Here is a 15,430-nt window from a genome sequence, read left to right as displayed (position 1 = left end):
TTAGTATCCTGAGACAGCACAGTAAAGTGACAGGAAGGTGAGCTTGGAGTCACACAGACCTGCCATCAACCAGCTGGGTGACTTGGAGGCTCTCTGAGCCTCAGAGTTAATAATATCTGCCACAGTGTGAGGGTGAATAGGAACCGCACCTGCAAAAACCCCAAGCACTGTGCCTGGCACGTGGCCGGTGCTCAGTACGTGCTGCTTTTACCCTCGGCTCTCATGCGGATCTCCGCCCCTCACCTGTTTTAGGAGGAGGGACGGGGCAACCGAGCAAATCATGATACATCCACAACTTATTTTTATTCCTTTCCTATTAATGTGGAATATAGCATGCATGGAAAGTCATAAATTATTAAGTGCAAACTATTTTAAAAAAAGAAAGGATCATTTGCTTTGAAGTTTCCAGTGGTGGCTCTGGCAGAGTTAACTTCATCATTTGTTGTTTGTGCTGCATTTGAAGGCATTTTAAAACCCAGCAAGACAAAAGAGGTCTGGTCACCTCTTCCTCACACTTGGCATGTCTAACCACTCACAAAACCGCTTTGCAGAAGATAATACCGTAACAAGTAACACATAAGAATGAAAGTGCAGAATAACAGTTTTCCAACTTTTCATCAGTAAGAGTTCTTTTTAGTATTTTTATTGCTTTTTCTTATGGACCTCTTCAGTCCGGTTTAGCTTTGTCTTCTTTGTCCCGTAACATTTGTGCTAACTGCATTGTGCCTGTACTGTGAGTGACACTTTATTCCTCTTTCGAACTCCCTACCCATCGTGGGCTCTCACGCAGACTATACACTACTTACAATAGATTCCTTTTTATATACTGACCATGTAGTAATTATAATAGATACTACTGAGGAGACATATACTATCTTCCTGACATCGTAGGGTTGTTTGGGTGACAACTCCTCCAAGCTCACAGTAAACTCCAGGCGCACATCACTTTCTCCATTCACCGCCGCGGCTGTCCCAGCAGTGACATCCCAGTGGCCCCACTCTGCTTGGGAAACCCCATTGACATGATATGAGAAAGAGGGTCAGGAAGAGGAGTCAGTGAGGGAAGAGTACCACACTCCAGGTGTCATCAACATTTCATTCTCCTTTGCCTACCCTCCAAACATTTTCTAGAAAAACGAACAAACTGATTCAGGAATTTCACTCCCTTTTTCTACTTCTACAGTGAAAGAAGGAGACGAAGGACACAGTTTATCCACCAATTGCCTGGAATAACTGAGTAATGTCTATAGATTGCTCCCACCTTGTGGGTGTTCTCAAGGACACAGAAAACAGCTCTCTTTCTGCTTCCGCTACACCTGCTGCGCTACGAAGGTGCACTTGGACATGGACAGTTGTGGGTAATGTCTTCTCCTACTGGGTATGGCCAGAAAGTCCATTACGTTTTTTCTGTACCATGGCTTTAGTAGTGTTTAGTTGTCTTTAACTTCATTTAAAACAATTTTGTTAGATTGTATTGTGATAGCTGCCATATCAGCATTGCATTGAAAAAAATCAAAATTGGTGAATTTTTATGCAGCTAATTTAATATGGAAGATGGAATAAATAGACCACATTTTCAGCATATTATGCTGTATTATTTCAAGAAAGGTAAAACAGGAAGTGAAGCACAAAGAGTTGTGCAGTGTATGGAGAAGGTGCTGTGACTGACTGAACATGCCAAAGTGGTTTGTGAAGTTTCTTGGTATTACTGACATTTTGGCCAAATAATTCTTTGCTGTGGAGCTCTCTTATGCACTGGAAGATGTTTAGCAGCACCCCTGGTGTCTACTCACTAGAAGCCTAAAGTGGGAGATAGCTGACATACTCAGAATATCCAATAAATCAATAAAGTTATTGGCGAAAATGAAAAATGTGTATTTTATTTTACAGAAAAAAGGTAATGGCCTTTTTGGCCAGGCCAATATATGAATGACTGTGATAAGCTGTGTCGCTTGTGCCTCTGAAGAGACAGTGCTTGTTACACCCGTGAACACAATGGTCACAGGAATAACAGCAGTCTGTCCCTTGAAAGTGGGTTTTGGTACACTAACAGGTGTTTTATGGAGAGACAACAAGGTTTATCTACACGAGAAACATAGCTTGAGAACAAACAAACACCATCCATCTCCTTTACCCCTTATCGGATTCTCCCAAGGAAAGGGGCTGTGGACCACGATAAAGGCGATGACTGGCTATTTACCACATGCTGGGATGTCACACAGTTCCGATTTAAAGTTCTCATCCAAGGTGAAGCACCAGGGCGCTTCCTTCTGGTTCCCTGGGTTGCGGCAGTAGGAATGCCCCCCATTCAGCTCCGGGAAGCGGAGGGCAGTGAAGGTGTGCGTGTGGGGGTACTGGGAATTCCACGGCTGGCACTGGCGCCCTGATTTGGTCACACTGACGGTCCCTCGGTAGTCCACACCTGTGCTGTTGTAGCACTTGTGATCTGGAAAACACCAAAGAAAAGCCCAACAGTGAGAAAGAAACAGAGGAGATGCTGCCACTCCCGGCCAACAGTTTCTGGACGGAGGTCATGCAATTAACTTCCTGGCTGAGGCTTCCCTGCTGGTCAGGGGCCATGCGGGCAGTCCCCCTGCTCACTGGGCTGGGACACAGGGCCTGCCTTGCAGTCACATTCCTAGGAGGATTTAAAGCTTATGCTTTAGGAATAAAACCAGTACTCCACAACTATTTTTAATATTGAACATAGAAAAAATAAAAACTGGGGCATACGAGTTAATTTCCTAGTGAACAGTTCAGGGAAGGTTCCAGCCACACCGTTCTTTCCACTTCTGCTTGATGGCTGTGGATCCAAACTGTGTGATACAGCATCTAACCCACAGAGCACGTTCGTTTGGGGCAGTGCACAGTGGGCTTCTACCAGGAGGTAAGGCCATCTCGTGCTGATGGACGGGATACCCTTGAGAAGCAGGTCTGACTAAGTGCTCCTCCCAGGTGCCCATGGGGCTGTCACGTGAAAGCACTGACAACAAAATCTATTGGGTTCTCAGAGAGGTAATGATGAGATGGTCATAGTAAGAGTAATGTGATGCTATTGCTATTATTAGGTGCTAAGTATAGTTCTAAGCATTTTAGATGCATTAAGTTATTTAACTAATAGGATGAACTACCAGAGGGAATGAAAAACAATTACCAATGAGTTTAACTCTAGGTGAATGGGAAATGCAGCGAGGAGCAGTCTTTTGCTTGATGGTGATAAGAGGACAGAGGAAGGAGACAAGCCCCATTAATATATCCTTAAAGTTGTGCTACTAGACACATGCCATAAAATTTACCATTAATGTGTTTAGAACATTCAAAATGTTGTGCAACCTCCACACTATCTCATTTCAGAACACTTAAATCACCCCAAAAGGAAACCCTATACTCACTGAGCAGTCACTCCCCAGCATCCCAATCCCCTCCCCCAGCCCCTGGCAACCATTAATCTGGTTTCTGTCTCCATGGATTTGTCTGTTCTGGATAATTCATATAAATGGAATCATAGAGTGGGGCCTGGCTTTTTTCACAATCACAATGTTTTCAAGGTTCAGTCATGTTGAAGAAGATTTTATTCCTCTTTATGATAGAATAATAATTCATTATATCCTTTTTATGGACGAATAATGCCTACTCATTTTTATGGATGAATAATATTTCATTATGTGGATATACCACAATTTGCTTGTCCACTCACCCACTGATGAGCATTTGGGTGGTTTCTACCTCCTAGCTACTGTGAATAAAGCTAATGTGAATATCTGCATACAAGTTTTTGTTTGAACGCCTATTTTTCATTATTTTGGGTATATACCCAGGATTGCTGGGCCATATGGTCATTCTATTGTTAAATCATCAAGGAACCAGCAACCATATTTTAAAATGATCTCCATGAAGCTTCTTGAAGGTAGCCCGTACATAGTATGTATTTAGCCCACTGGAAGGTAATCTGACTGTCAACAGAAACCATTGCTGTGGATCAAAGTCCAGTGTCACTGTGCCAGGGGGTTGCTGGTACCCAGGGCAGCACAGAGTGTCAGGGGCTACCACCTACTTTTATTGATAGGATCCGCCATGGGAATTCCAATCCGGATACAGTTTGCTGCTTCGGGGCTCTCTGGCTGGGGGAGATCTTCACAGTTTGGCAGCTTCAGCCTCATCAGAATCATGGGATTTGATCTTGCAAAAATGTACTCTGTTTGACACAGGACATTTTCCAGGATTTCACATTCATCGCGACACAAGTCACGGGGCTTTGGGATAGATGAGGTTTCGTCACAGTAAGGGAAGGCGTAGTGGCACAGGGAGGGAATGGCGAACTGAGAACACTTATCGGACAGGTGACTGGAGGTGCCAATCATGGTGAAGGCAGCTGGAAAACAAACACAGTCGTCAACGCCCAGGGGCCGGGGCTCATCCTTGGTTATCTAGTCAACAAATGTCAGATGTAAACACACAGGGAAGGAATCTGCTGTGTTCACACAGACGAGGCCAGAGAAGGAGATTCGAGTCAGATGTCTAAGCAGCTTACTTTCACCGGCTTGAAAAAAAAATCCTTTTGACTACAAAGTTTAAAAAAACAGGATTAAGTTACATATGTACCGTTTCCTAATAAAAAGAATTAATTAGGTTAAAGTACAATATATTTTTCATTTTTACTACAAAGCAACAGAACTTTGTGTTTCATCCGGTGCTGTTTTATTGGTTTTGTGAGGCTTCTAACACATCTGACAGCTGCAGGGCAGGACTGGCCTGATGGGCTGGCCGAGCCCCAGCGCAAAATCAGCTCTGTGCTCTGCTTCTCAGTTGGTGGAGGACTTTGGGGAGCTGGTTTAATTTCTTTGTGGCTTGAATACTTTCTACTCCATCTTCTGAAAAGGAGTCAACTCACTTAGGAGTTCTCAGAGAGCACAGCTCAGTTCTTCCAGTGAGTATGAAAGAATGTTAGTGGTCGCTTAGCCTAACCTCCCAGCGCAAGCTCCAGCCTCTCTTTGCATGCCTCCCGGGACAAAGAGCTTACTCCGTGGCAGCCTGGGAGGTTGTTGGCACACTGCCTCCCAAAGAATGTTCCTGAGAATAATTCTGTACCATGTTGGAGAAGCGAGGGTTCCATGGCCAAAGAAGTTTGGGAAATGCTGGGCTAAACAAAGTTAAATGGATTTTTTTTTAACTGTAACACTTTCCCATACGCTGATGTCCATTGAAAATGCTCCAGAGGATCATTATAAATGGGTAACCAAATACTTATTACAGAACTCCCATTTATTTTTGTGAATGCTTAGTAAAAAATATGTTCATCATTCTCATATTAGGTGGGAACGTGCCCTCGGCAACCCTCCTCCCTCCCCGCAGCAGTCCTACCTCACAGAGTCCTTCCCCTTGAAAGCCTGAGGGTGTCAGCAACTGGCAGCTACTTCCCATTGTTGCTTCTCCAGGTTAAATAGTTTCCTCTGTCACCTCTTTGTTTTTTCAACTTCCTCAAAAGACACTGTTTCTAGACTTTTTGTTGTTCCATGTGCCTACCTTGGGTTTGTTCTTGCCTCTCTTAAACCCCAGCGTTGCCAGATAAACCACAAAGCACTCAGTTACATTCAAATTTCAGAGAAATACCCGAAACATACTTCTAAAAAATTATCTGTTGTTTATCAAAAATGCAAATGTAACTGGATGTCCTGTATTTTTATTCACTGAAGCCAACGACCTTATTAGAATCTCACAAAGGCCATTTTAATGGCTGGGGAAGGCACAGGGCACAGAGGTATACTAACGGCACTAAGAGAAGAGGCACAAGGTGTCGTAGCCACCAGAACTAGGTGTGCGAAATCGTGCAAGGTAGCCCACACTACAGCCTACACTACCTAACTCATGGGTGCTGAAAAGTGCTTCACTATTAGATTTCCTTTATGGATACTTCCAATTCAGAAAAACGAAGAGTGAAATACAGCAAGCTAGAGCAGGGAGAGCCCTATGATCATCTTGCCTCATCATGCACTTCACAGATGAAGAAAGATTTTCATGGAGAAGAAGATACTTCTCTAGAGTCACGGTAATTCTAAATTCATCCCCTTTCCGTCTACATGGTGTTGCTTCCAAACGGTAAGCTCTGTGAGGGCAGAGACCACCGGGCTTACTCACCTGCCACACCATCGTGTGCCCCAGTGCCCAGTCCAGTTCCCGGCACACGAAAAACACTCAGCAATTGAGTGTTTAAACGAATGTGGGGCTTTTCAAAGCTTCCCTTTTCTCTAAGAGCAACTTCAATAAATTATTTTAATGTAAATTCCAGAGCATAGAGATAACATCTAATGCTCTTTATGGTCCTAACCCCAGTGTCTACCCTACTCCTTTGTCAACAGAGGAACTTAGTGCCGCTGTTGGTGAGAAGAATAGTTTTTCAAGGTATTAACAGAATTTCATTGGTTAACATACCTGTGATCTGATTTTCTATTTCCCCTTGCATATGCAAAGACTCCATATAGACAGTGCGGTTGCCAATAAATCTTGCACATGCAATCCCTCTGTATGGCTGACAGAATCCATCTTCTTCGTATTCATCTCTAAAAACAGAGCATAGACATTAATTGATGCAATATAGTATATTCATACACAGTTAGATCTGACGGCAATGCCCTAAATAGTCACTAGGGGGTGCAGTTGGGTACAGTATCCTAAAGACTGGGCTAAAGGACTAGGCTTTTCCTCAGTTTCATCCATCACTTAAAACATCTGTTGGTCACACTGGTCAAGTTTCTTTCACTTCCAGAAAACCATCCTGAAGCACAGAATCATCCTTAAATATGGAAGAAAACACTTTTATTTTCGCAGCTGGTGGTGGGCTGGAAGATGATGTAGTTGTAAGAGTAAAGAGGAAATGAATTGGAAATTTGCGCACATGTTCTACAGTTTTGTTTCTTTGTTTGTTTTTTAAACGGATTGTTCCTGCTTCGTGTGTGTGCCATGCACAAGATCCACTCCAACTGATATGTGAATCACGGGGTGAGAAGGTAGGTGCAGCTGACAAGAAACTAGAGGGCAGTCCAGTTCTGCGGCTCCTCGTCGCCTGAGACCACATTACCTCCACCCTGCAGACAGAGGACCAGGTGAATTGTGGATTGGAACATTTCAAATGAGTCACCAAATCCAGAGTAATCTAGAAAAGATGTCAACGGAAATCTTGCTTTCACAATTCCCTAAAACTCCAAAATAGAATCTTTAAAAAATGTTTGCTGCCTCGCAATTACACTAATAAGTTTCATTTTTTAAAAGGTGGTGGTGGGGTAGATTTTACCCTGAAGACAGGAGACACTAGAAAATGAAGTGATTAGAAATGGCTGGAGATGCAAGGCTAGCAGTTAGGACCCAAGATGGCAGGTTCAGCTCCGAAGGACAGAGACCATAACCTCCTGTAAGGGCCCACGATAAACAAGATGCCAGAGCACAGAACACTCAGCTGTTTCTCCAAGGCAGACCACAGCCAGACAAAAGACCACCGTCCACGCTCCCGGCCTGACTTTCACGCTGGGGGCTTCTCCTCTGTGAACCGGGCTAGAACAAAATATCATGTCTCCTCTTTGGTTTCTTCTAAGTTAAAGTACTTTAAAGCAAAAGTCAGGAGAAGCAGAATTCCCTTCCTGAGCCTAACATTTGCACACTCAAGGTGAGCTCCCTGAGCCCCGAGCCTTGTGTTCTTCTCTCCAAGGTGAAGGGGACACTTGATTTCTCCACCATGCAGGTGGAAACCCATGAGGAGCCTATCAAATAATGTAAATGCTTAAAAAAAGTACTTCACGGAGGTAACACGGTTATTATTAAAGAATTTACAATGGCCAAAGAAGATACTTATTTTGAAGGACAATTATTGACTAAGCTCCTACGTTGTAAAATGGGCTGTGGTCGGTGCCATGGCCCTGGACTCCCCCACATGGGGGGTTTGGAAAACCAGGTGAGAGAAGTCTGAGAGGGCTGATCCTCAAGGCAGCGGTTTCAGACGCTTCCTGCTCCCTGCGCACTGAACCATGAACGAGTCATTTTGAAGGTGGAGATGGGGATGTGCCTTCAGTTTGGTCCTGAAAACTGTCTGTACTGCAAAACTCTCAAAAATGCAAACTTTAAGTATGAATACAAATGGATATATCATACACTCAACATAAAGACATTGAAAGTTTAATGTTGCAAAATCCTTCAAGTGCTCCACATGTTTACTTTCATAAATCCTAGAGTAATGTTGAAGTCTTTTTGGCTTACATTTTACTTGGGTTGTAAAATTAACCCCACTTTTATTGGGTAACTAATACCATAAACCTATAGGGAGAAGGAAGGTTCTCGATGACCTAGCCTGGGATCTTGGAGACCAAAGTGCTGAGACCCCCCCACCAGCCCTGTGCTATTATAGATGATGTCTTTCTATCCCTAGGCATTAGTGGAGCCCTGGATTTTAAAGGTGTCATTATGAGAACACCTCTTCCTCCCCCATAGTAAATTCTCAAGGCCTCGATTTATATCTCTTGGGAGGACAAAACCCTGGAATTACCCCCACATATAAATCCCCAACCTACTGGGAGTTCCCATATTTTATGTGTGAGGCTTAGGCTAAACTTCTTACCACCTTTCCAGTTCAAGACTCTAAAAAGACTCTTTGAATACTTTCTTTTTTCCAAAATAAAATGGAATGTAACTCCTTGGCTGCACATTTCTCGTCAATGAAAGGCTTAGAGCTGCAGGTGTACTGAGTTTTTTACTGTGCCCAGAATTCCTCATATTCTGGCCAGTCTCCTGGGGACAGATATAAAATAACAAAACAAAACAAAACAAAACAAGTTTATTTTTTTTTTAATGGCATCTGCTAGGGAGTAGTGCTCAATCCTGTCTGCTTATAAGAATCTCCTCAGGAAGCTTTTGAAAATACCAAGGCCCAAACCCCACCTCAAACCTATTAAATCCTACTCTCTGGGGACACAGCTTAGGTATTCATGCTTTTAGAAAAGCTCTCGGGTGATTTGAATGTGGTTGAGAACCACAGCACTAGAAAAACAAACCTCTTCTAAGTGTCTGCCACTCTCTGTGCTGGGTACTGTGCTAAGTGCTTTCTTCACAGCTGCCCCTTCTGCAGCGTTTCCTCCATATTTTACAGAGGGAGACGCTCAGGTTCAGAGAAGTGAAGGGAATGGTTCAAATTTGCAAAGCCAGTACGTGTTGGACATAGGATTTAAGCTTCAAGTTTAAGCTCAAGCCATTACACTGTGTTTTTAGATCTGCAATGGTGTTCTCTGCTTTTCAATACTCCCTTTCACTAAATCAGCCTAATTTATAAATAAGGGCCTTAAATTTAAAAAAAAAGTTTATTGATTTTAGGGAGACAGGAAGGGAGAGAAAGACAGAGAAACATCAACTGGTTGCCTCCCATACTCTCCCTGACTGGGAATGGACTCGCAACTCAGATGTGTGCCCTGACGAGGAATCGAACCCCTAACATTTCTTTCTTTCTTTCTTTCTTTATTTTTTAAGATTTTATTCATCCATTTTTAGTGAGGGAAGGAAGGGGGGGGGAGAGAGAGAGAGAGAGAGAGAGAGATATCAATGTGCGGTTGCTGGGGGTTATGGCCTGCAACCCAGGAATGTACCCTGGCTGGGAATCGAACCTGGGACACTTTAGTTCCCAGCCCGCGCTCAATCCACCGAGCTACGCCAGCCAGGGCTCAAACCCCTAACATTTCCGTGTATGGGACAACACTCCAACCAACTGAGCTACAATGGCCAGAGCTATAAATAAGGGACCTTATAAGGTGCCTTTATTTTGTACCAGGCATTAAGTTTCACTTACATATAAAACTGATATTAAGTCATTTAAGGCTGACAACAATCTTATAAAGAAGGTATAGGTATAATTATTCCCATTTCCACAAATGAGAAAACTGAAGGTCAGAAAGAGCAGAGAACTTGCCCAAAGTTACATGGCTAGATTTGCCCTAAATTAGTGCTTGTGACCATGGCAAACATTTTCCTTCCAAACGGTTTGGTCATGGAAATTCTGGCACAGCTTACAGGGGCTTTCAGCTGTGAAGATGCCGGGTGGCAAAAAGGTTTTCTTTTAAACATAAAGTCCCAAAGGCCTTTCATCCTTCCCATTTTTCCTGCTGGCGTGGGCTGGGGGATAACAAATCCCCCTCCGGCATTAATCAGCCTCATGCTTCTCTCCGGCGTGCACTTCTTTCATCATTGATGTCCTCCATGCTCAGCAAATTAAAAACAGGAAGCAGCAAGGCGGCAAAAGTACAAGGGCACTTGCAACGAGCGTGCCCGAGGCTGCGTTCTGCGGGGAAGAAACGTGTGCCGTGAAAGGGCAAGTGGAATCTTAGCCATTCATCACGGCGTTGGCACGGACACGCACCAGCTACCTCCCGGTGATGTCAGAAGGCAGGGCCGATTTGCGATGGGGACTCATGTTTCTCATAAAGGCAATTTAGTTACCACATCACCAGCCTCTGCAACCTTCCTAGCTCGCTGTCATGTGATAGGGAAAAGCAAACAGTTTGCGCTGCACCTCCGGGGTCTCCCACTTTCCCCAGGGTGGGGAGCTTCCAAGGGCTGGCCAAACCAGGCCGAGGTTCACTGCGAGTGACTGCAAACACTGTGGCAGCAGGAGAAGCATCTGTTCAGGAAGCCCCAGGAAAGGGACACGCTGCCACAGAGGGTGCAGCCCAAAGGAGTTTTACAATGACAGCAGAAGTCCACACAAATTCCTGGGCGAACTTCTCAGGTCAGTGAGTAATGGAGAGAATTCTCTGAAAATGAAAAAGCACATTGTTTTGAATATAATACGGGGCCAGATGTTAACATTAGGGGAAATGGGGTGAAGTATATAGTTGACTTTTGAACAACACAAGGGTTGGGGGTGCCAACCCCCACACAGTCAAAAATCCACATGCAGTTTTGGCTCTAGAGTCAGCCCTTCCTTCACTGACATGGATTCAACGGTATTTCCGATCCAAGGTTGGTCGAAACCCACAGATGCGAAGGGCTGACTATGCCTATTGAAAAAAATCCACATACAAGTGAACCTGTGCAGCTCAGACTGTGTTGTTCAGGGGTCGTCTGTATGTGGAAACTCCGTACCATTTTTGTAACTTTGCTTAAATGTAAATGATATTTCAAAATAAAAATGTAAAAAATCCTCCAGGATGCGGACCTTCTTCCTTCCAGTGTGCAGACAGACAGGAGATGCTGCTGTGGGTGGGGCAGGCTGGCCCTCAAAGGACCTCCTTCAGTCCTTGTCACAGCCTTACAGAGATCCCTCCCGCCACTGAGTGCCATGTCTCAAGAAAAAGAATTAAAATCAGGGGCTCAAAGAAACACTTGTTCGCCAATGTTCATAGCAGTACTATCCACAATAGCCAAGAAATGGAAACAAGCCCAGATGCCCGTGAACAGATGGATGGTTAGACATGGTAGAGACATGCAATGGAATACTACACAGCCATGAACAAGGAGCAAAGAGCTGGAGCATGGCCCCGCATGGGAGGATGTCCGCAACACGCTCCGTGCGACAAGCCAGACACACCTGCCCACGTGTCCCATGGTTCCATTATTTGAACTCCCTAGGATAAGTAGATCCACAGAGACAGAAAGCACGCTGGTGGCTACCGAGAGGGAGCTGGGGAGGCAGATATAGGGGTGATTACTCAGTGGGTGTGGAGTTTTGTTTAGTCGTGAGGAAAGCATTTTGCAATTAGATGGAGGTGGTGGTTGTACAACACTGGGAATGAACCAACTGCTACTAAATTACTCACTTTAAAATGGTTGATTTTGTGTTGTGTGAATTTCACCTCAATTTTTTTAAAAAGTCCTCATTCATACACAAGGGACAAGGTAGAGGGACTTCAAGGGAGGGACAGTGGTTGGAAATTCAAGCCTGAGAGAGCTCAGAGAGATTTGCGGAGGTAACTATGTGGGTTCTTTCCAAGTTGACTAATTGGCTATAAGCAGTGATTAATTTACACAGTATCTGTAGGTTTCTTTCTTCTGAAGCTCATCATTCTTTAACTGGAAGCCAGAGAGGGTGGTACCCACGGCATCCACGGCAGCTTCGTGGGGACAGATGGCAGCAAATGAAAAAACCCAACACTTAGGACTTTATTCTCCTCAGCCCCTCTTAATTAAAAGTCCCATCTTTTTTTTTTTAAGATTTTATTTTGTTTTAGACAGAGGGGATGGGAGGGAGAAAGAAAGGGAGAGAAACAGCAATGTGTGGTTGCCTTTCTTGTGCCCCCTACTGGGGACCTGACCGGCAACCCAGGCAAGTGCCCTGACTGGGAATTGAACCCGTGACCCTTTGGTTCTCTGGCCAATGCTCAATCCACTGAGCCACATCAGCCAGGACAAGAGCCCCATCTTGAGCCATAAGGATGGAATCACATCAAGACGCCTGTGTCCAAAGCCCCAAATCCTGGTTTGAAGGAAAGCCATCACACAGTGCAGAGAGCTACAATAGCCCTAGATGTGTGTTAGTGCACCATTTACCAAAGTGTGAGTTATTTTTTCTCACATAGGAAGCAATTTCTCTTTACCAAAGCGAAAATAACTTACTAGTACCTTCCCAAAAGACCATCATGGCCATAAAAGGATGGAAAGCATCCTCTTTTAAATTTGTAAATCAGGCCGCATATTGGTTGATGTGGTTAAAGCATAGCACACACACAGTGCTTCCCAGGGCTGGTGCTTGTAACTTCAGGACTGGGTGCAAAGCTTCCCAGCTCAGAGGCAGGGTCTCCCCTGGGAGGTACAGTCAGATCTCTTTAAGTTGAAAATCAGCTCTCTCTTCTTTTTTAAAAAGATTTTATTTATTTATTTTTAGACAGAGGGGAAGAGAGGGAGAAAGAGAGAGTTGTGTGTGGTTGCCTCTCACACGCCCCCTAGTGGGGACCTGGCTCTCAACCCAGGCGTGTGCCCCAGCTGGGAATTGAACCTGAGACCCTTTGGTTCACAGGTCAGTGCTCAATCCACTGAGCCCATACCAGCCAGGATAGCTCTGTCTTTTAATTAAAAATGGGGGATACATGATAAAATAAAGATCCAAATAAAGGCTGCAGAATTATTCCAATGTGGATAAAAGATCAGAGACATAGGGACTTGAAGACCAAGTTATAATCTTATGTGGTCAAATAGTTACCACCTCTCCAAAAATACCTCCTTCCCTTTTCTGAGAAGATTTGGAATCTTGAAGCACCCTTGATTAAATGCCAAGCGCGAGGAGGCTTTCGTCAGCTTTCACTGCACAGGCCCTGGAAGAGAAGCCCCTCAGAGAAAGGGTACTAGGACAAATACAGGTGGAGACTCGGGAGAGCTGGTTGGAGCGAAGGAGAGAAGGGGAGTTGTGGGGAGAACCAAGAACACGCCGTGCCTCAGGGTGGCTGAGGTCAAGAGACCACAGGTTAAATATGCGATCCCAGAGTTATCTCACGAGTTCTGTTTTCAAAGACCCATCTGAAAGTGGGCATCAAAGAAGGTAACGAGTTAACATACTTGACCTTTAAAGGTCATCAGCTTTCAGAGTGAGCCAAGCAAGGCACGTCCACCCACAGGGGTAATGACTCACAGAGACAACTGCAGTCCGTAAGGCTGGGAATTCAGCTCACCGAATACGCCTTCTCCTCCTCCTGGAATGCCTTTGTGAGAGCGAGCTGCATGGAGGTGTCCACCCTGAGCACCCGTGCCCTTCCCCGCACCTGCACACCGACAACTGCCGACATGTATTTCCTTAGCAAAGGAGTCCTTGCTCTTTCTCACACCACGTTTTTGCTTTAAAAAATTAAATTAAATTTTTAAAGTCTTTTTTTCCTTGGCTATGAACCATTAAAACAAACAGATGAATAACGTTCTGTCATAGTTTCCAGAGCAGCACATAATAGTTACTTGTGTCCAACTCAGACAAGGGAAGGCACTGGCCTTGCTCCACAGCAGTGTTTGCAAGCACAGGGCTGCGTTTCACTTTGGAAAAGCATCAGAATGACCCGGGCTTGTATCTCACAAATGCAATTTGAGGAAAAATTATGCACGTAATATATTTTATTCCCATTTAAACACACATTAGAAATGATAGGACTGTACTAGTATGGTATTTGTAAGAATATGGGAGATCACTAATAAAGAGAGTGAGTGATTTTTGCCCTCTCTGTATTTCTGGAGGTTTTTGTGGGCAGGGGCCTTGCACCCTCTAAGGAGCCCGAGGGTGTCTGTACTTTCCCTCCTGCGAAGGGCCTACTTTACCCCCAGCTTAAGCTGGAGCTGCGGGGTGCAGAGGTGGGACTTGGAGCCCCCAAAGACTGGGTCTCCCAGTTCTCATTAGAAACCCTTTGTTCTTTGGCAGGTCTCCAAACACTGGGCATTCTAACTACCCCTAAATTTGCCCATTGAGAATAATGGGAGTTTAGAATAATATGAAATTCACACATACCAATCTGGTCAGATTTTCTACCACAAATGTTACTAGGATTGCTTTGATTTTTTTTTTTTTTCACTTTCCTTTTATGCCTTGGGCCATGGATTGAAAAAAGAGACGGTTTGTGGAAAGAGTGGTAAAAGGAATTCAGGGACTTCTTAGGAGGGTTTTAATTTCATCTTGCTACTCAGAAATGGGGTGAAACCTGATCCCCAATTCTTGCTTTTCTGTTTCATCTCAGCTTTGTTTCTTATTCCTTCTGCTGGTGGCAGCCATGAAAGACTACAGTGGTCTGCCCTTATCTGCCTGGGACGTGAATCAGCCCTTTGTCCGCACTGGGCACCCTACCTGCCTGTTGGCCACTTAGCAGCTGTCTGAGCGATCACATCGACTGTCAGTGTTGCAGGGCTGGTATTCAAGTTGCCTTTATTTTACTTAATCATGGCCCTAAAATGCAAGAGGGATGATGTTGACAACACCAACAAGAAGCTGTTTGGTGCTTCCTTTAAGTGAACAGATGCACGTATAGGAAAAAGCATAGTATGGATAGGGTTTGGCACTCTCCGTGGTTTCAGGCACCCCTGGCATTTTGGAATGTAATCCCCACCGGTAAGGAGGGACTACTGTGCTAATCTCCATGAAAAGCAATGGTGAGTTGAATGCCTCCCCCAGCCACCAACCCCAACACAAAATAAGGCAATGTAGAGGTATGCACGTCAAACATCAAATCTTACACATTTAAACATTGCAGGAGAGGCAGAAAGTCACCCTAGTATAGGGATTGATTGCTGATGCACCAAATGGGAATACTGCAATTGGACAAGCATTGCCATCCGTTAGACCAGGGGTCTCTGGAACAGACCTGTGAAATCCAGTGGGTTCTTTAAGGAGAAATGAGGAATAAGGGTGGGTTTGGGCGGCTTTAACTGGAGTTGGGAGGAGCAGAGCTGAGAAAGGGGACAGCTTATAACTGTGACATTCAGACACTGATATAAT

General features: G+C 44.5%; 1 protein-coding gene across 1 annotated transcript in view; it reads right to left on the bottom strand.

Annotated features, from left to right (window-relative positions):
• Window positions 1-15,430, bottom strand: part of ROR1 (receptor tyrosine kinase like orphan receptor 1) — a 376,952-nt gene that overhangs the window by 32,009 nt on the left and 329,513 nt on the right. Inside the window, exons 5-7 of the mRNA XM_028511715.2 lie at window positions 6,430-6,557; window positions 4,055-4,372; window positions 2,201-2,446 (exon numbers count right to left, since the gene is read on the bottom strand). Coding sequence (XP_028367516.1) covers window positions 2,201-2,446; window positions 4,055-4,372; window positions 6,430-6,557 — 692 coding nt within the window. The remainder of the gene's footprint in view (window positions 1-2,200; window positions 2,447-4,054; window positions 4,373-6,429; window positions 6,558-15,430) is intronic.

This window comes from Phyllostomus discolor, chromosome 5 (assembly GCF_004126475.2).
Source record: "Phyllostomus discolor isolate MPI-MPIP mPhyDis1 chromosome 5, mPhyDis1.pri.v3, whole genome shotgun sequence".
NCBI lineage: Eukaryota > Metazoa > Chordata > Mammalia > Chiroptera > Phyllostomidae > Phyllostomus > Phyllostomus discolor.
This window is presented reverse-complemented; position numbering and strand designations above follow the sequence as displayed.